General features: G+C 49.5%; 1 protein-coding gene across 1 annotated transcript in view; it reads left to right on the top strand.

The window, feature by feature from the left end:
• LOXHD1 (lipoxygenase homology PLAT domains 1) overlaps positions 1 to 19,608 on the top strand; it is a 166,239-nt gene that overhangs the window by 102,841 nt on the left and 43,790 nt on the right. Inside the window, exons 22-27 of the mRNA XM_086682857.1 lie at positions 6,058 to 6,227; positions 7,026 to 7,130; positions 9,704 to 9,832; positions 10,993 to 11,157; positions 15,102 to 15,283; positions 19,443 to 19,559. Of these exons, the coding sequence (XP_086538983.1) occupies positions 6,058 to 6,227; positions 7,026 to 7,130; positions 9,704 to 9,832; positions 10,993 to 11,157; positions 15,102 to 15,283; positions 19,443 to 19,559 (868 nt within the window). The remainder of the gene's footprint in view (positions 1 to 6,057; positions 6,228 to 7,025; positions 7,131 to 9,703; positions 9,833 to 10,992; positions 11,158 to 15,101; positions 15,284 to 19,442; positions 19,560 to 19,608) is intronic.

Raw genomic sequence — 19,608 nt, 5'->3', positions numbered from 1 at the left:
GCCATACTAAGTGCGGAGAGTCAAGCGGCTAGTTCCGACTCTGCCCCTGAAGAGCAGAAAACTGTGATGGTCTAGGAGGCAGATGTTTTAGGTTCATTTCCTGTCTCTTCCTTTCTTTACTTGTGTGGCCTTGGGAAAGTCACGTAAGCCCTCTGAGCCTCAGTTCTTCCATCCATGAAACGGGATAATAAAACTCCCACACAGCATTAAGATAACCCGTGTAAGGGCCAGGGCCGGGCCTGGCACCCGGCAAAAGGTAGCACCGTGGCAGTAAGAACCCAGTCAGTTGGCATCTAAAAGTGGCTGCATAGCTAGGAAGGAACGGGCATGAGCAGGATTATGAAGGAACTCCTTGGGCAGCAGGAAAGGCAGAGCGAGGGGGCCGCTGTCTCAGGGCGGCACCCCCCAAATGGGACTCAAGGACTGGGGGGTGAGGAGGGGGTCAGGGTGCTCCTCTGTCCGAGGTGACATTTCAGATGGGCCTTCACAAACCGTGATGTTTGGTGTTTGGAACAAAGGGCACTAAAGCGGCTGAACTGTGTGATGATGTGGGAGCTGAGGGGCAAGAGGGGCATGAACGGCAGGTGGTGGGTAATTCTGTCCAACTCGTGCATGAAGGGAACAGGACAAGAACTTTGGGAAGGGAGGCCGGGGTGGGGGGTGCCGCTCCACAGCCAGAGGTTCCTAGGTGGCCAGCTTTTCCAGAAAGCCTGCTTCTTAATTTTTTTTTTTTTTTTTTTTTTTTTTTTTGAGAGAGGAGGCAGGGGGGCAGGCAGAGCGAGAGGGAGACACAGAATCTGAAGCAGGCCCCAGGCTCTGAGCTGTCAGCACAGGGCCTGCCATGGGGCTCGAACTCATGAACCACAAGATCATGACCTGAGCAGAAGTGGGACGCTTAACCGACTGAGCCACCAAGGTGCCCTTCCCAGAGAGCCTTCTGAGGCTGAGGTAGGAAGACAGAGAAGGAGCAGGGAGGCACTCATGAGAGATGTTGGCCTGGGGGCAGAGAGATTAAAGAGGATGTGATCTCCGGAGCCCCTGCTACCACACTGAAGTCACCCAAGCAGGATTCAGAGTGGCTCAGGGCTCTGATGCCCCGACAAGGCTAGCGGTCAGCAGGGTGGCAGCGGGGCCATGCCCAGTCCCTTTGGCCTCCAAGGCTGCCGGTTCTGGAGAGCAGCCGAGCCTGACTGGAAATACCTGGAGGAAGGGCCAGTGGGAGGGGAAGGGCAGAGGTGGATTGATCCACAATGCAAATTGCCAAAAAAGGAGAGCATTCTTTCTCTTCAAGTAGGGAGTGCTTGAGGTCCTTTGTAGGAGTCCCAAGCTGGCAGGAGGCAGTCAAGATGATTCAGAAAAGGCTTTTGAACGGTGGTTTGCAGCCGAGGGTGGCTTTGAGTGGGTGTTCCTGGGGTCTGAGGTCCCTCGTGGGTGGACTGGGGCTCCGCACACAGGCTCACATTCCCTCAAGAAAGGACCTCTCTGGTCCTTTGGGCTAGTAAGAAGATGGTGAAGCTGGGGAAATTTATCTGTGGCTTCCTCCAGCCTCCTCTAGCCTGGGAAGCCCCACTCCTTCGCCACTCTGAAAAAAAAAAGTTAAAAAAAGTGTCAGATTGATTTTGTATTGGTAGCCGTATTTGGAATGCAGAGAGGCTGTTCCCACCCCCTCTCCTCTGCTCAGATAATTCCTGGAGCCTTGGGTTGGCTTTAAGTAGCACGTTCTAAGGGGAATGTTGAAAAAAAAAAAAAAAAGAAAAAATGCATCTTCAAGGAAAGGATATTGGCCGGTTAAGAAACTTAGAGTTATTGCAAGAATTTGAAGGAGGAAATGAGAACATTTCACCTTGATAGGAGATAGTGCCTTCCAATGCTGTGGATACTTATGGCTGCCGGTGTATGTGGGGCTGTGAACATGGCAAGAAGCAAGAAGATCCCAAGCTCAGGGGGTTAGTTTGCCTAATGGGGGACACAGACAGATTTATGCTCTCTGGGCAAACTCTTCCATCCTCATCACTTCCGTGACCATTTATTTGAGAATAGTGCCCACAATTTATATCTCCAGTCGTACCAGTCAGAATAGTCTAGGTTGTGCTGAGTAGCAAATGGCCCTAAAATGTCGTGTCCTAACACAATAGAAGCTTATTTCCTGCTCACACCGCATGTCCAGGACAGGGCATCGGGGGACTCTGCTCAATGTGATCGCTCAGCGACCCAGGCTGATGGGACGTTTTCCTCAACACATGTGTCCACGGTCATTCTTATAGTGGAAAGAGGTGTGACAAATCACCCACTGACTTAAAGATTCCTTACAGCCCAGAGATTCTAATCATATTAGCAAGGACTTAAAAACTTCAAAGTCCTCCTAACATCCAAAGCTATGAACCTCGGATGTTTGGATTTCAGAACACATGACAGAAATGGTGGGATTTGGCAGGAGGGGTACATTGTTTTGAACTAGCACATCTTTGTTAAGTCGTTGACTCATCGGGCTCTGCTTTCTCCCTCTTTTCCATAGCTCTTGACTTGTTGAGGAAGTGAGGTTGTGTCATGTCTTCCTTCCTCCTTTAAGAGGTTAGCTGCTTTTTTTGATCTGCATTAAAATCTAATACACTCAAGTTCAAAGAGGAAGAGGCAAATGCCGCAAAAGTTAGGAATATATTTAGTGTCCCGAGTTTGCCCATATTCAGCCTGATATATTTTGCTTTCTCTACGTGTTTTCCGCCCGAAGATAGAGATTCCCATTCTGATTGGTGGCTTGAGGGTGTCATTAGATCCTCATTAAAGACAGATGCTGTTGGGTGGGCTTTTCAGTGAGAGTTGAACAGAAAGCTTGTTGGACTTCTTCCTCTGGAGTTTCATCTGACAAGATGTTCTCTGGAACCCCACACTCTTTCAGGGCCCTTGGAATGTTGAGACACAAAAGACCTCGCGGATGATTTTATCCAGCCTTTGTAGTGGTGGAACTCAGGGCCTGGGGCCACGTAGGTTTATAGGGGAAGAGTAGAAACACAAACCCTGAATTCCTGAGTTCCAGATTCATGCTCTTGTGGCCATGCCATCCCACCAGTATCACCTGTTGACTTACACCTGATGTGGTCCAGCACTTGTGCACAAAATGCGGAAGGCCATACCAAATGACGTACAGTTTACAACATTAGGTTTTTCTGTCTTCTCAGTTTTTACTTTTTTTATTTAAAAACATTTTTTAATGTTTATTTATTATTGAGAGACAGAGAGAGACAGAGCATGAGCATGGGAGGGGCAAAGAGAGGCAGAGACACAGAATCTGAAGCAGGCTCCAGGCTCTGAGCTGTCAGCACAGAGCCTGACGCGGGGCTCGAACTCACAGACCGTGAGACCATGACCTGAGCCGAAGTTGGACGCCCAACCAACTGAGCCACACAGGTGCCCCTTAGTTTTTACTTTAAAAAAAAAATGGTTATTTATTTTTGAAGGAGAGAGAGACAGAGCATGAGCAGGGGTGCAGGAGGGGAGGGTTCGGCAGAGAGAGAGAGGGAGACCCAGAATCCAAAGTGGGCTCCAGGCTTTGAGCTGTCAGCACAGAGCCCAAGGCGGAGCTTGAACTCATGACCCATGAGATCATGACCTGAGCTGAAGTCATACACTTAACTGCTTAACCAACCGAACCACCCAGGCGCCCCTCAGTTTTTACTTTTGAGTGAAACTTCTTAAGATTTGCTCCAATAATCAGTGTAAACCTCCTGCTCACCCAAGCCCTCCCTTTCCTTCCAGTGGCCTTGTTTAAGCAGGGCGGTGGCCACACCTGGCCAGCGCACCTACTCGCCACTCTTCTCCTTTGCTCCTTCAGAATCCCTGGCAATTTCCGTCCCCGGTACCCAGAGACCTGCTTGAGCAGGACTTACTGCTGTGGGAGGAAGGGGAAGGGGAAGGGGAAGGGGAAGGGGGGGAAGGGGGAAGGGGAAGGGGGGGAAGGGGAAGGGGAATCCTCTGCTAAACCTTCTGTGGGTGCTTGTTGGCATCATGGGGCTAGAGGCTGAAGGCCCAGCACTCAGGCCAGTCCCAGCCCCTGCTCTAGTTCTGCCCTCCAGGGCGATGGATCTGAGAAAAGAGATGGGAAGAGATGCTGCCACTCTGGGCATGCCGAGGGGCTTTAATGTCCCAGTACAAGTATCTTGGGGACACTGGAGAAGTCGCTCCATGAAAGCCAGCCTCTGCTTCCCAAGTAGGCACACGCTCAGCAGGTGTGGGCGGGCTTGGGCCTTACCCCTTCCGTCTGGCTGACTTGTTTCTCTCTCCCGGGATAAGTCGCCCACTCTTTCTTTGTGTCTCTCTCTCCCTCTGTCCTTGTTCTGCTCCAGCTTCCCACTCTCCTTGTCTCCGCCTCTGCCGCAACCCCACTCCTTTCTTTATTTCTGTGGCTCCTTTAATTGGCCATAATTAAGAGCCAAAGCCTATTATTCATAAGTTAATTGGTTGAATAAAAAATGTAACTTTCCCATTCATAACTTAAAGACTAGAAAGTGGAACAATATACATTTTTCCCTTAAACCCTAATTTAAAGGCAATTTAATCTATATTGCCCTTGATTGAGCTCCTCCCACCCTTTGAATCCGTGTCCATGAACACAGAATTGCTCCTCTGCACCCCGTGTGAGCCCGTGTGTGGGCTGAGGTTCTGCCTCTCTGAAGTGTTGGCGCTAGGAGGCAATAATGTCTCTAGAGGAATGTGGGACTCTGACAGGGATGAGACCCCCAGCCTACACTGCTCCCTCCTCTCCAGGAGGGACTTCCTTCTCTCCTCAGGGACTCTGATCAGTCCCTGAATGCATCTTAAGCATCCAGTCTGGCAGGAAGGGGTGGAGATTGGGTAGAATGGCCCCAGTTTAGACATGGGCTGCATCCACCAACCCTCTGAGCTGTTCTGGGAGCTTGGGGGCCCAAGGCCAGCTGTCCAGCCCACAAGCTCCATAGACCCCAGGCATGGGCAGGGGAGAAACAGGGAAGTACAATAAGAGTAACAACAGCAATAGTACTAGCAAATTCTTACCAAGAGCCAGGCATTTTTATAAGCACTTTAAAACATTTAACCCACGTAAACCTCATAACAACTTTGACATAAGCAATATGATCTTCATTTTACAGAATGGCAAACTGAAGCACAAAGTAGGGTTGCCAGGTAAAATACAGAATGGCCAGTTCAATTTGAATTCCAGAGAAGCAGTGAGTAATGTTTTAGTATAAGTATGTCCCAAATATTGGGTAGGACATACTTACGCTAAAACGTTATTCATTGCTTATCGAAAACTCAAATTTAACTAGGAGCCCTGTGATTCTGTTGGCTAAATCTGGCAACCCTAACACAGAGAGGTAAAGAAACTGGCTTAAGGTCGCATGACTATAAGTGGCAGAGCCAGGATTCCAACCCAGTCTGGCTCCAGAGGCGAGTCCTTAATTAGTTCATGTTGCTACCTCCATCATCCCTGGACCCCCCTTTGCTTTGTTTAGGTGTCTTCATTTTAGCTGGGCTCAGCCTCTACACTGAGGAGTCTAACGTGGACCTCCCTTCCCTACATGGTGCCAGCTGTCTGCTATGCCATTCCTTAGCCACACTTTCTGTATCTTCCAGAAGCATAATTGGGTATCATTCCATTAAAATCCATTTACTCAACCCTTAGGTATTGAACACCTACTATGTACAATACTCTCTGCTAAAGTGGCTTTGGCTACCAGGTTAATTCTAGAAAAGGCTGGCACAGTCCCTGGAAGCACTTCTTCTAGATACCTCCAATATGACCCTGAGTGAAGGTTTAATATGCTCCAGGCAACTCTTACGCAGCCATTTTCAATGGGGGGGCCTTGAAACCGTGTCCCCATGTTTGTTTTCTGCTCCATGCAAGTGACTCTCCTAGGGTGACCCCCAGGCTTGGTAGGATGGGAGGGCCATGCTTTTGGATGGGGGGCAGATAGGGGAGTGTTGGGGCCTCTGAGGGCCTGTCATTTTGCAGCCCAGGACTGCTCTTTAATGAAACCTTTCCTAAGAGACGTTCCTAAACTCTCCTCATTCCCCTTCCTACAGGTACTACTTTCCATGCCAGCGCTGGCTGGCAGTGGAGGAGGATGATGGCCAGCTGTCCCGGGAGCTGTTGCCAGTGGATGAGTCCTATGTGCTGCCCCCGAGCGAGGATGAGGGGGCCGGGGGAGGTGGTGACAACAACCCCCTTGACAACCTGGCCCTGGAGCAGAAAGGTTTCCTAAACTAGAGCTGGTTTCTTCCCTCCAGCCTCCCTCCCTCGGTCTCCATGTTCCCTTCCCCTGTGGGTTCTGAGCAACCCCTCCTCTGGCAGTGTGTCTGTACCGCCCTTATCCCTCCATGGCCAGAATGGGGAGGTGAGGAGACATATTCCCACATGCCTAGCATAAGGCTGGGTATAAAGCACATGACTAGGCATGGAGCTATGGTCAGGAATGGAGTGGAATGAAATAGGACAGGATGAGATGGAATGGAATGGAATAGAATGGAATATAGAACGGAACGGAATGGAATAGAATGGAATGGAATAGAATAGAATAGAATAGAATAAGAATAGAATAGAATAAGAATAGGTAGGGTTAGTTCTGTGTTCTCCCCTCCAGACACACCATAAGCCCTCAATACATTTTTGTCAAGGGAAAGAATGAACTTTCAAGAATTCTAGGATGCTTCCCTTCCTTGAAACTTACATCCCTAAAACTTCCCAGTGGAGAAGTCAGACCAGGCTCCTGGCTGATGAGCCTCCGACTCTCAGTCACCCCAAGTCTCCCCTAAACATCCTACAACTCTACTAATTGAGAGATTCCTATGTGAGCTGGAGGCGGGGAGACCTCATCTCTGCCTTGAGGAAGTTTCCAGACTACAGGCAACTGCAGAACAACACATGCTACAAGTAAAGGGATTCCTAGAAATGGTCACCACGCATGTAGAAATGTACTCAGTACGTTTTCTCCCTCCTCCCTCCACGAGAGGGGCAGTCTACCACTCACTTCTCCACACTCCTCTCCCTGCAGACAAATCTACCACATTCTCAGTGACCGTAAAGACTGGGGACAAGAAGAACGCAGGCACAGATGCCAATGTCTTCATCACGCTCTTTGGCACGCAAGACAACACTGGTAAGAACGCAGCATGGGGCCGAGCGAGACTCACCCACATTCCTCCCCGGGGAGACTAGGAGACTCAGCAGAACTTTCCAAGGAAATCCTGGTCATGCCTCTGTTTTTCTCTCTTCAAAGAAAATAATTGAAGAATTCCCCTGTGTTGTTTTACTTTATTTTATTGTTTTATTTATTTTATTATTTTATTTTATTTATTAAGAGCACTTAACATGTGCTCTATCCTCTCAAATTTGAAATGGATAATGCATCACTGTCGACTGTAGGTATGGACTGTATGGCAGGCCTCTGGAGCTCATTAATCTTACTAACCTGAAAGTACGCTTGTTGCTTAATAACTCCCCATCCTCTCCTCTCCCCAGCTCCTGGGAACCACCATTCCAGCCTTTGATTTTATGAATTTGGCTATTTTGGATACTTGGTATAAGTGGAATCATGCTATATCTGTCCTTCTGTGTCCGGCTTATTTCACTCAGTGTAATGTCCTCAGGGACCATCCGCATTGTTGCAGATTGGAGAATTTCCTTCTTTTTTAAGGCCAAAGAGTGGTCCATTGTATGTATATATATATCAACATTTTTTTCTATCTTTTCATCAGTTAATGGACATTTAGGGTTTTTTTTTCCCCACATCTCAGCTATTGTGAATAGTGCTGCAGTGAAATGGGAGGGCTAATATCTTTTCAAGATCCTGATTTCAATTCTTTTGGATATATACCCAGAAGTGGGATTGGTGGGTCATATGGTAGTTCTATTTTTAATTGTTTAAGGAACTTTCCTACTATTTTCCATAGCAACGACGCCATTTTGCATTCCCACCAACTATGTACGAGTGTTCCAATTCCTTCACATCCTCACCAACAGTTGTTGTCTTTTCATTTTTGGTGGCAGCCACCCTGTCAGGTGTGTGGTGAGATCTCGTTGTGGTTCTGATTTGCATTTCCCTGATGCTTAGTGACAATGAGCATTTCGTTCATATACTGTTGGCCATTTGTATGTCTTCTTTGGAGAAATGTCTGTTTACGTCCTTAGCCCATTTTTTAATTGGGTTATTAGCTTTTTATTATTGAGTTGTAGGATATTATGGTAATGAACCCCTTATCAGATATATGGTTTGCAAATATTCTTTCCCATGCTGTAGGTTGCCTTTTCATTCTATTGATCGTTTCCTTTGCTGTGCAGACTTTTTAGTTTGATGCAATCCTCCTTGTTTATTTTTTTTTAATTTTTTAATGTTTGTTTATTCTTGAAAGGGGGGTTGGTATGAGCAGAGGAGGGGCAGAGAAAGGGAGACACAGAATCCAAAGCAGGCTCCAGGCTCCAAGCTGTCAGCACAGAGCCGGACATGAAGCTCGAACTCATGAACTCTGAGATCATGACCTGAGCTGATGTCAGACGCTTAACCGACTGAGCCACCCAGATGCTTCCTCCACTTGTTTATTTTAGTTTTTGTTGCCTGTGCTTTTGGTGTCATATCCATGAAATCATTACCAAGACCAACGTCACAAAGCTTTTCTCCTATGTTTTCTTCTAGGAGTTTTACAGTTTCAGGTCTTATGTTTAAATCTGTATCCATTTTGGGGCTCCTGGGTGGCTCAGTAGGTTGAGTGTCCAACTTCAGCTCAGGTTATGATCTCGCAGTTCATGAGTTCGAGCCCCACATCAGGCTCTGTGCTGACAGCTCGGAGCCTGGAGCCTGCTTCGGATTCTGTGTCCTGACAGATTGCATGCAACTAGTGCTGTTGGAGGAAGGCATATTCCCTTTTTCTTAAAAATCTCCATGCGACGTGACTTGTCTACCTGGATAGTAAACATTGGTTCCTTTAGAGATTCTTCCTAAAGCTTACTAAGCCGGTTCTCCTGTACACCAGGGGGCAGAGAGCCCCCTGTCCCCTCTCCCGTCTTCATTCCTCTGTCTACCACCTCAGAAGTGTTTGGAAGCCATATGCATCCTCTTCCCTTCAGCGTCCTCTCCCTAAGTAATGGTGCCTGATCCTATGGTCATTCTTTCTCCAGGCCTTCCTGAAACTTTTTTGCCATTTCTTGTACTCTTGCTGGAGGCATCACTCTGTTTACCTTTTAAAACCACAGTGAAGGGCCTCCCAGTCCCAACAGTGACTGGTCTCTTCTCCGTGACTCCTGCCAGCTTTCTTCTTCTGTTCAAGGCTGAGACCCCAGGGAGCACGGGGCTAGTTTTGTCCCTGGCTTCCTCTGCATGTAGAAAAACGTGGGGGATGTGGAGGCACAGTCAACTGACTTAGGACCCCACCACTTTCTCCTGGATGGTCTTGAATACGGTACTTCACCTCGTGGTGTGCCTCCTTTTCTTTAGATACAAACTGGAAATAAAAATACACACCTTGAAGGCTAATTACAAAGCTCACTAAAAAGACACACACACACACCCCAAATTGTTAAATGTGCAAAGGTTCCCGGTGGATAGTAATTGCATGCTCTAAATTTTATGAGAGTTAGAAAAATTTGGTCATTATGAGGAGGGACCCAAAGGGGTAGTCCAGCTCGGTTTAAAGGTCTCAGGTTCAGCCAGTCATATGGGGGCCATTTGGTTGACAGGAATGACCCTCCTGAAATCCTCCAAGACCAACAGCGACAAGTTTGAGAGGGACAGCATCGAAATCTTCACCGTGGAGACGCTGGACCTGGGAGATCTGTGGAAAGTCAGGATTGGCCATGACAACACAGGTCTGGCTTCCCTCCCCCTCTGTTTTCTGCTAAGAATATAAGGCCCACACACAGGTCCCTGTGGGTCTGGGAAAGAATACGCAAGAAACTTGAATGTCATCTGCCTTCCACGATGACACAACTTCCTCAAACCCTTCAACCCAGTGGAACCCTAGCTGCACGCAGAATATTCTGGTCTCGTTGGCCTGGGCTGGGGCCTGGACACCAGTGACTTCCCAAAACCCCTACTCTCCGTGGTTGCACTGTGCACCCACCTTTGAGAATCCCCAGTGTAGCTCAGTGGTTCTCTGACCTGAGAACCAGGAGCTCCTGACAGGTTCTGTTGCTTAACAGAACCACTTCGGGGGGTTGTTAAACATAGGTTTCTGGGCCTCATCCACGCAGGCGTTGATTCAGTAGGTCTGGGGTGGGACCGGAGCATTTCTGCTTCGCACACATGAGGCTGCTGGTCTGGGGACTCCACTTTGAGAACCATGGATCTAGTCCGTTCTTCCCAGAAGCCACTGACACTACAGCCAGACAAAGTTTGTTCTCTTAGTGAAGTAGGACATGTGTTCTTGGTCTTTAAGTATTTTAAGGCTAGGGAAGGAGGCCACCTTCCCAGCCCCTGGGATGGAGAGACGGGTTCTCTGCTCAGCTCCTACTTCCTTCTTTAAACCTGATCGCTCATTTTTCCAGGGAAGACCCTCAGTCCTTCACAGACTTCCCTTTCCTTCATGCACCACAAACTGGCAGGAATGACCCTCCTGGAATCCTCCAGGACCAAAGGCCAGAGAGCTCACAGTGTCATCCTTGTCGCTGGGTGAAATGACAAAATCCCCATTAATACGAGTTCTCTCTGGCATCTCTGAGCTCCCTTTTTAGAGTGCCTTCCACCCTGGACAGTGTGCTTGCCGTCACCTCCTGTCACCTCTTCCCCAGGCTCCTTTGCTCTTGTTAATTTCCCCGACAGCAGCCTGGAGTGTGACCCAGCTTCAGCTGGGTGCACATTTCAACAGGAGTCATTTAGCAATGCTATCAGGGAAAGGAACCGCGTGGGCACGGGTGCAGCTGTAGACGTCAGCCACGGGCAGGGGAGCGTGTCTGGAGTGGCTGAGGTCACCCACAGTAAACCATCTGTGTAGAGCTCCATGGTGGGTTCCGTGTCTCCTTCTCTGCAGGCAAGGCTCCAGGCTGGTTTGTAGACTGGGTAGAGGTGGACGCCCCGTCTCTTGGAAAGTGCATGACATTCCCCTGTGGCCGCTGGCTGGCGAAGAATGAAGACGACGGTGCCATCGTCAGGGACCTCTTCCACGCGGAGCTTCAGACGAGGCTGTACACACCATGTAAGAACTGTGCACGGCATGGCTGACCCTCTTCCCAGACCCCATCGCCCACTACCCCGTCTTGGCCCCAACCCCTCCTCCAGCCCCGACCCCAGGCCAGGTGTACCTCCTCTCCCCAGTTCCCTGGGCCTTGCGTGGGCTGTGGGCAGTGCCCTGGATCCACGGTAAGGAAATAGAGAATTTAGTCCCACCTCCACCCCAAACCAGCTGGTGACAACAGGCAGAGAGCCTGGCCTCTCTGGGGCTGTTTCCTCATCTGCAAAATAGAGATAATAATACAACATGGTCATAAGACCCAAAAGGGAAGAAAGACAAAAGTCTAACTGTGAGAAGTCATATGGGCCCCATCACCGGTGTTCAGTCCAGTCAGTAACGTGACCAAGAAATCACCGCTGTAAGATTTTATCCTGATTGGGAGTGGAGGGTGGAGACTTGAAAAGATGATAAATGTAGGCCTCTCACCAGCTAAAGCAGGGGAGGAAAGGGAACAATTTGGTGAAGTTTTGACACTTCCTTTCCAGTGTCATCAGAAATTATGGATTAAACGTTCATTTACATGTAGGACATACTAGGTACTGAGAACCAAACTGAAATCAACCAAACTATAAAAATCTGTTTAAATGTGCTAAAATCAGAACCAAACCCAGAGAATATAATTTTTTTTCTAACCAAATAATTAGCTATACCAAAAGATTTCCCCCAAACAGCTCATAATTACATGATATGATTCAGTGATGACTTTTTTTTTTTTTTTTTTTTTTTGCCTAAAGCAATTAAACTGGAAATGACCCGATCCATCAAGATATTTTCTGGTCCAAAGCCTGAAACAAAGTGACATTTCCCTCTAGTAAAATCTCTGCATATACAAAGCAAACCCTGGATGTAGACACTGCCCCCAGGAGCCGCCTGCAGTCTAGGACAGACACACTGACCTGACAGATGTACATAGAGCTGGCAGCATACTGGGTGAGACACTTTAAGACAGAAGTAGCTGTTTCTCCCTTCGTGCCCTAGGACAGGCCTGAATTTGTATGGCCTGACCTTGAATACATTCAGCTCTAGCCTCATACTAAAGCAAGCCCATTTGCCCTTTGTCTTAGACTCAGTTCACACGCACACACAGACACACACACACACACACACACACACGCACACACACAAACAGCGCAGGAGAGACTTGCCTTTCTGACTAGAGAGCTGTGGAGGCAGCTTCAAAGTGCCCCTCTCCCCAAGTAAGTGCCCAGAGAGGAGGGTCTGCTGCTCAGAACCTATTTCCTTGTTTGGGAAAGGTCTTGAGGGCCCAAAGCCAGGGAGCTCCCAGGGATGAGGAGCTGCAGTCCCAGGAGTGGTGCCCAGTTGTCATTCTCAGGGGCCTGGAAGGCTTAGAACTAGATTTGGCAGTTCATCAAGGCTGCCCAATACACGTGAAACCAAAAGAACACAGCAAGATGGCACTGCCTCCTGGCCGACTGAAATGTGCTGCCCACACAGTAGAGATGGGGCAATTAGGAAGTGGACCAATATGATGGTCTGAATTTACAGGCTCCACGTAGCATGGAGCCCTGAACGTCAGAGTCCTGTTAAGGCTGAAGCCTGTGTTCTGGGGATTGCTGGTATCGAAGCGGGTGTCTCAGGGCAGCTGGTGCAGGAAGGGAAGGGATGAGAGGGAACAGCTCCCCAATTCGTGCCGTCCGGATCTACTCCTCAGCTTTAAAAAGTCAAGTTTTTTCAGAGCATTCTTCCCAAATGTATTTTTTTTTAATTTTTGACGTTTATTTTTTGAGAAACAGAGCATGAGCGGGGGAGGGGCAGAGAGCCAGGGAGACGCAGAATCCCAAGCAGGCTCCAGGCTCTGAGCTGTCAGCACAGAGCTCTCTCTACACGGAGCCCAAACTCACAAGCTGTGAGATCATGACCTGAGCTGAAGTTGGATGCTTAACCAACTGAGTCATCCAGGCGCCCCTTGTCCTAAATGTATTTTTCAGAACTCCACAAAAGTTCTCCACTGAAAATTAAATTCAGTTAAATAATCTGAAAACCACAGATTCTATGTCAAACCCTCTCATTTCACAGACAAAGAAAAGGACCCAGAGAAGTATATCCATTTGCCCAAGGACACACAGCTCCTCAATGGCAGAGGCAGAACTAGAAATCAGGAAGCAAATCTGAGCTCAGGCCTAGGCATGAGGGCTGAAGGGTGGGCTGTTCCTGCCCAGATATTTTTAGGGCTTCTCCTGCTGCCAGAGAGTCTCAGGAAAGTTCAGTTCCTCCTGGCCTTAGACCAGGGAGACACCCAAGAGACCTCAGAGGAAGTTGCCTCTATTACTGCCTGATGGCCTGTTTCCCTTAACCTTGGTGAGGGCCCGGTTCAGGCCATTGTGGGAATGGCGATCACCCCCGTAGGCCATAGGCCCTGTGACTTGTAGGTAGCGAGCAATATTCGCCTCCAATTCACGACAACAGCACCCTTAGAGGTTGACCACACAGGATTTAGGGGTCAGACAAGCCTGGGCTCACACTGGAGCTCTACTTCTGACCAGCCATATGATCTGGGGCAAGTTACTTTACCTGTATGAGCCTTGTTTTCCCCATCTATAAAATAAAGTACAATGATATCTCCTCCGGAGGTCATTGTCAAGGTTATAGGGGATGAGGAAGGTAGAACGCTTAGTAAAGAGTCTGGCACCTGACAAGTACTCAGCAGATGGCAGTTATCGTTAATACAGGTGTTATAGTTCTACAGCAGAGTAACCATCATACTAAATGAAAAGAAAATTCATTGGCTTTGGAGCAAATTTGGGGAAGGTTGGGGCCACCTGTGAGAAGGTGACTTTTAAATGTGATTCCTTTCGAGGTCAAGACCACAGGATAGGGTAGATTTCCACTTAAACGGTTTCTCTGGGTTTTCAATGTTTTTTTATTACTGTGACTTAGAGTAAGTGTATATACCTTTATATACATATGAAACAAGTGTCACAAAAAATTTTTAGCCTGTGTGTGATGTCCAGTGATATTTTTTAGTCGATTCTATTCAATTCCATATATTTTTTAAAATACTGGTGATGACTCACTAAATTTATTCCATAACCTGCTAATGGATTTCAGTCTGTAGTTAGCAACATACACTTTTAAACTACTGGTCTCAAACTGCAGTGTAAAATCTGAGTTAAATATTTAGATCAGTAGACTCATCCCATAGAGAATCTGAGGAAAGGTTGGGAATCTGGGTGTTTAATAAGTACCCAAACAGTTTCTGAGGTGAAGGGCCAGTGACCCACACACTGGGCAGTGCTGGCCTCTAGCCAGGCTGGCAGGTGCCCATCGGGAAGCTGCTTGCCAACAACACTGATGGGTCAACCTCCCTTTTAGGAGTTCACAAGGTCACCACCACCCCCCTCCACCACCCACATCCAACCCAGCAAGGGCCAGATGCGTTATGGACGGGTTAGGAGGGCAAGCCAGTGTGGAGCAAGTGAGGGTGAGAAGAGAAAGGATTCTCACCCTGTAGACTGCTGATCTGATTGGTCCCTTGCCCCCTGAAATATAATCCTCCTGTTTATAGTGTCCACAGCTAAGGAGCATGATGGACACTTTACAGAAGAGGAAACTGAGGCTCCTGTGACTTGCCCAGGTCACACAGACGGTCAGAGTAGATTCTGTGCTTTCAGCCAAACTGCTGTACCAGCTCTGTGTTGTGAGAGGCACAGAGACCCTGGTCTGAGGTGACAGGCGCTGCCTGTGGGCACTAGGCGTGACAGGACACTGTCTCCCCCCACCCCTGCACCTGTGGTTGCTAAGCAGCCACGTGAAGGTCCACGTCCCTGGGCAGCAGCTCCCGGTGACGGGGCCTGGGACCATGGTGCCGATGAAGAACTTGATCTTGTCCACGTTTGTTTTCTGTTCTCACCTCCCCTCTGACTTCACCGTCTGTCCACCACCCTCAGTTGTCCCTTACGAGATCATCCTCTACACGAGTGACGTCTTTGCTGCCGGGACGGACGCCAACATCTTCATCGTCATCTATGGCTGCGATGCAGTGTGCACCCAGCAGAAGTACTTGTGCACCAACAAGAGGGAGCAGAAGCTGTTCTTTGAGAGGAAGTCAGCCTCCCGCTTCATTATGGAGGTGCCTGGGATCCATAATGCCGGGAGGCTGCCGGGGGAGCTGGGACTGGGAAGCAGGGGGCACCAGAAGAGGGGAGGAGGCACCCTAACGGGCTGCTGTGGTGAGAGGGCCAGGCAGTTCATCCAGCCTCACTGGGCCTCACTCAGTACATCGAAATAACCAGGAGGGCAGGCACCTCACCCGGCCCCACCGGGACTACTGTCAGGATCTAAGGAGACAGTGAGTGGACAGGGCTTGAGGAAAATAGAGGCACAATCCCATTTCCACTGGGGCCACCTCCAGGGCCAGCGATAACACATGTGTATCCGTCGAGAGCTTGGCTTCTGGACATCCCAAATGGTCTCCTGCTCCCCTCTGGCCTAGGGGTTTGCTTGTTCCATGTTTACTGTAGGCGTCGGTCACAGCACCTTGGCGTCCTGTGCACTTCAGCTCAGCGTCTCCCCTGTGCTCTCCGCTGTGTGTTAGGTTGGGTGGGAGAGGTAAAAGAAGGGGAAGGCCCAGACTCTGTCTGCAAGGGGCTTGCAGTCCAGCTGGAGAACCCCAGACCTCCACACAAGGCCAACAAGAGAGAATAACTGATCCTGTGGGTAAGAGCAGTGTCACAGGGCTTTATCTCTATTAACTTGCTTAAGCCTCATAGCAGCTCTGTGCTGTTATTATCCCTGTATAAAGATGGGGAAACTGAGGTACAGAAAGTTGAATAGCTTACATAAATTCACACAGCTAGGGTATAATGGAACCAGGATTCAAACCCAGGAGTACTGGCTCAAAATATGTGCTCTTAGCCCCTGCAGGTCACTAGCCCATGGTGATGAAGGCACATGCGGGACTGATCGAGAATGCAAAGGAGGGACAAGAGGGGGAGGCATTCCTAGCAAGGGGAACATCATGGCCAAGGGCCAGAGCTGGAAATAAACACAGCATGTGGTTTGGTGGGAGGGACAGGAGGAGAGGGACATGACAGGTAGAAGACCAGCTGAAGCAAGACTTGGAGGGGACAGCTCTGAAGAGCTAAGCGGCTCACGAGGCTAGACTCTCCAGGTAGCAGGGACCTTTGGAGAAGTGCCCCTTCTGATGGGAAACAAAATCCAGAGCCCCATCCTCCTTCCCCGGCCAGTGTCTGTCCTGGGGGGCTCCCTGCTCCCTCTCCACCTCCTCTGGGAGCAGTCAGCACTTGTGGGAAGATTGCCACCTTGGTGGAGTCTTAACAAAGAAAATTCAAGGCTGATTCATTTATCCACACGAAGCGGCAGCTCATCCACCCAAGATGGCGTGGTACTGAGTCATCCAGCCCTGACTCCGTCAGCGGTGGGGCTGTGATCACACCTCGGCACGGCTTCCGTGGAGTTTTATCAATGGAATGCCCACTAACGGCAGCTATAGTTGGCCAGTAGTTTGTTGCTGTGTTTTTTTCTTTCTTCTTTTCAAATCTTTCTGGCTGCTGGGGGAGTGTGAGGGTCCGGAAACAAATGAAAAAGCTTTGTGTCTCTGTTTCTCCGTGTCTCTGTTCGGACTGGTCTTCAGGTAGGACGCAGAGGGCTGGGTCGTAAGCACATAGCCCTGCATCCTGGTTCTGGCTCTGGGCTCAGACGGAAAGTCATGAGCAAGCCACTCCCTCTCTCTGTGGCTTTGTGCTAAGACTCGGGGAGTGGCCGAGAAAATAGCAATAATAACTAGAATTTATTGAGCGCTTGCCTTGTGCCAGCCCTGTCCTGAGCCCTTCATGTGCATCAGTTCACGGAATCCTCATCGCCATTCCAAGAGTTGCTAGTACGATGATCTCTTTTTACAGCTGAACTGGCATGGGGAGGATAAGAAACTCGCTCAGGGCGTCATGATTTACAAAAGGCAGAGGCAAGATTTGGACTCCAGTTCAATTCCAGAACCTTCTCTGCTTAGCTCTTCCACCTCTTGGGAGGATGTTAAGGTTTCTTCTGATTCCGAGTCTATTCCTGAGGCCCGTCATCCATGGCTCGCGTTCCCCTGAAGGCCTCCTTGCTCCCTGAGGGTCACAGCTAAGACGGCCACCCTGACGTGGCATCCCTGACTGACTGGCTGGATGATTAAGGTTCCAAAAGTACCATTGAAGCCAAGGTCCACACATCTGGAACCTCAGAGATGGAATGGGGAAGGAAGAAAAGGGACCTCTGGACAGAGGGAGGGGCAGGGGAATCTTCACTGCCCAATGCATCTGGCAGCTCAGTGTCCGTAAGTGGACGTCCTGTGGCCACAGATTTCCCCCGCAGCTCCTGTGTCTCTCCTGTTTCGAGAAAACGAGGCCTTGTTAAAATGCCCAGAGCATGAATGTCAGCCTGAAGTCACCAATCTTTGTTCGGGGATCAGAATGGCCCTCAGGGGATCACAGGGGACAGCGCTTCTCTGGTGAAGTGAGAGTGAGCTGGCTGGAGGGGGTGGGGGGCTGCGCTGCAGGCAGCAGAACCAACCTCAGTGGCAGCACCCTTGTCGAGTCACGCAGGCTCCAGCAGTGACGTGCCATGCTGGTCACTTGGAAGGAGAGACGAGGTGACAGAACCATGGCTGTGATCTTAGACCTGGAAGTGACCTCAAGGGGTCACCCCACCCACGCCCCTGCCTTCAGCTGAGTAACACATGACTCCCCCCATTTTATAGAGAAGAAAGTTGGGGCCTGGAAGGTCAAGTGCCTTGCCTCAGATGATACAGGTGGTAGGTGGGAGCACCGTGGCTACAACTGGGAAGGATGAGGGTGGAGACAGGAGTGCGGGCAGGTCCCCCAGCAGGGCTGATGGGCCCGTCCTTGGCTGCCAGCCGTGGGTGGGTGTGTGGGGAAGAAGGAAACCAGTGGTTGGAAGCTGTTCCGTTTCGTTCAGAGGTCACCTCCGTGTGCGGTTATAGAGGCTGTGCATTTGATGAATGACTTAATCTATCATTCAGATGCCGTTCCCTCATCAAAAGCCCTTGCCTGCCGTGGAGCTGACTCTGCTGTCTCCTAGCACTGAGAACTTGATGGTGCCGGCCAGGCGGCCAGCTCCGTAGAGAGGCTTCGAGGACACTCCAGTCAGCACATCCCCCCTTGCCTTGTGTCTGGCTTCTTTAAGGGATGTGGAAGGATCAGGGCATCAGTCATTCCTGACAAGAGTCCCTCCCCTGCACCCTGTGCCATAGGCTCCAGGCAGGAGAGACAAGACATGGTGTCTCCTGAATTTCAGACACAAGCATCAGCTTTTCCATTCAGTGAGTCTTCCACACGTACGATCATGGTTAAGGTCAACATTGCACATGACAGAACCTGACTGATACTGTCACACCTGTTTTTCAGATGAGGAAACATTCTTTCATCCTTTCAGCAAAGGTATCCTGAGTTCTGGGGTTCACAGGCTCTGTTCTAGGTTTTAAGGATAGAATGATGGGCAAGGACAGGTGCAGTGCCTGCCCTTGTGGCTTTCAGTGGTAGAGAAGACGATATTACACAAATGAAGGCAAACTTCTGACTGTGAGAAGTGCAGGGGAGAGGGGTGCTATGGGATGCTGTAAGAGCTTCTCATGAAGAGATTTGAGTTTCTTGAGGTGGTGAGGGGGGCTTCCCTGAGGAAGTGATCCTTGATCTGAGACCTGAATGATGAGGTTGAGGTTTAGCTAAAGAAGAGGAGAGTGGAAGAGCAGGAAGAGCCTGTGCAAAGGTCCTGTGGCAAGAGAACATCAAGTCTGAGGGACTGGAATTTGAAGGATATAGAAGAGGGGTAGCTGGAGACAGAGGGGCCCTTAGGGGCCAAGGAGAAGGTCAGGCTGACAAGACAGGGCATGGGCAGAACCAGAATTGCTCTTCTGAAACCCAAATCAGTTCTCAAGCAGGGAATGAACTACCACAGTGGTAAGTAATGGAAGACAGAGAGGTGGACTCCACCATGAGAAGGAGAACAGCCTCCCAGAGGTTGATGGAACTGCGTTCTGGAATCTAGGCTGATTTTAAGTGGGGAGAGAGGAAGGGAAGCATGAGCATGGTGTGTGGAGAGGAGAGTGGGGGCGGGCTTGGCTGGACAGTGGGGGCATACTGGGAGAAAGCGGCCCCTGGAAGTTCAAAGGGACTCAAGAGTGGATGCTCTGGGCAGACAGTATGTTGCTGAGTTTTACTTTCCTGAACTTTTCTACTACCATCTGGTGCATTTTCTCCTTTCCACAGTTAGAAGATGTAGGGGAAATCATTGAGAAAATTCGGATCGGCCATGACAACACAGGCATAAATCCGGGGTGGCACTGCTCCCACGTGGACATCCGCAGGCTCCTCCCTGATAAAGATGTGAGTTTCTGACCAATCTGTCCTGCTGTTTCTTTTGCCCCTTTCCAGC

The sequence above is a fragment of the Puma concolor genome, chromosome D3 (genome assembly GCF_028749965.1).
Source record: "Puma concolor isolate L17-30 chromosome D3, mPumCon1.1.hap2, whole genome shotgun sequence".
Classification (NCBI taxonomy): domain Eukaryota; kingdom Metazoa; phylum Chordata; class Mammalia; order Carnivora; family Felidae; genus Puma; species Puma concolor.
Note: the sequence above shows the minus strand (reverse complement) of the source record. Positions and strands in the feature narration are given on the sequence as shown.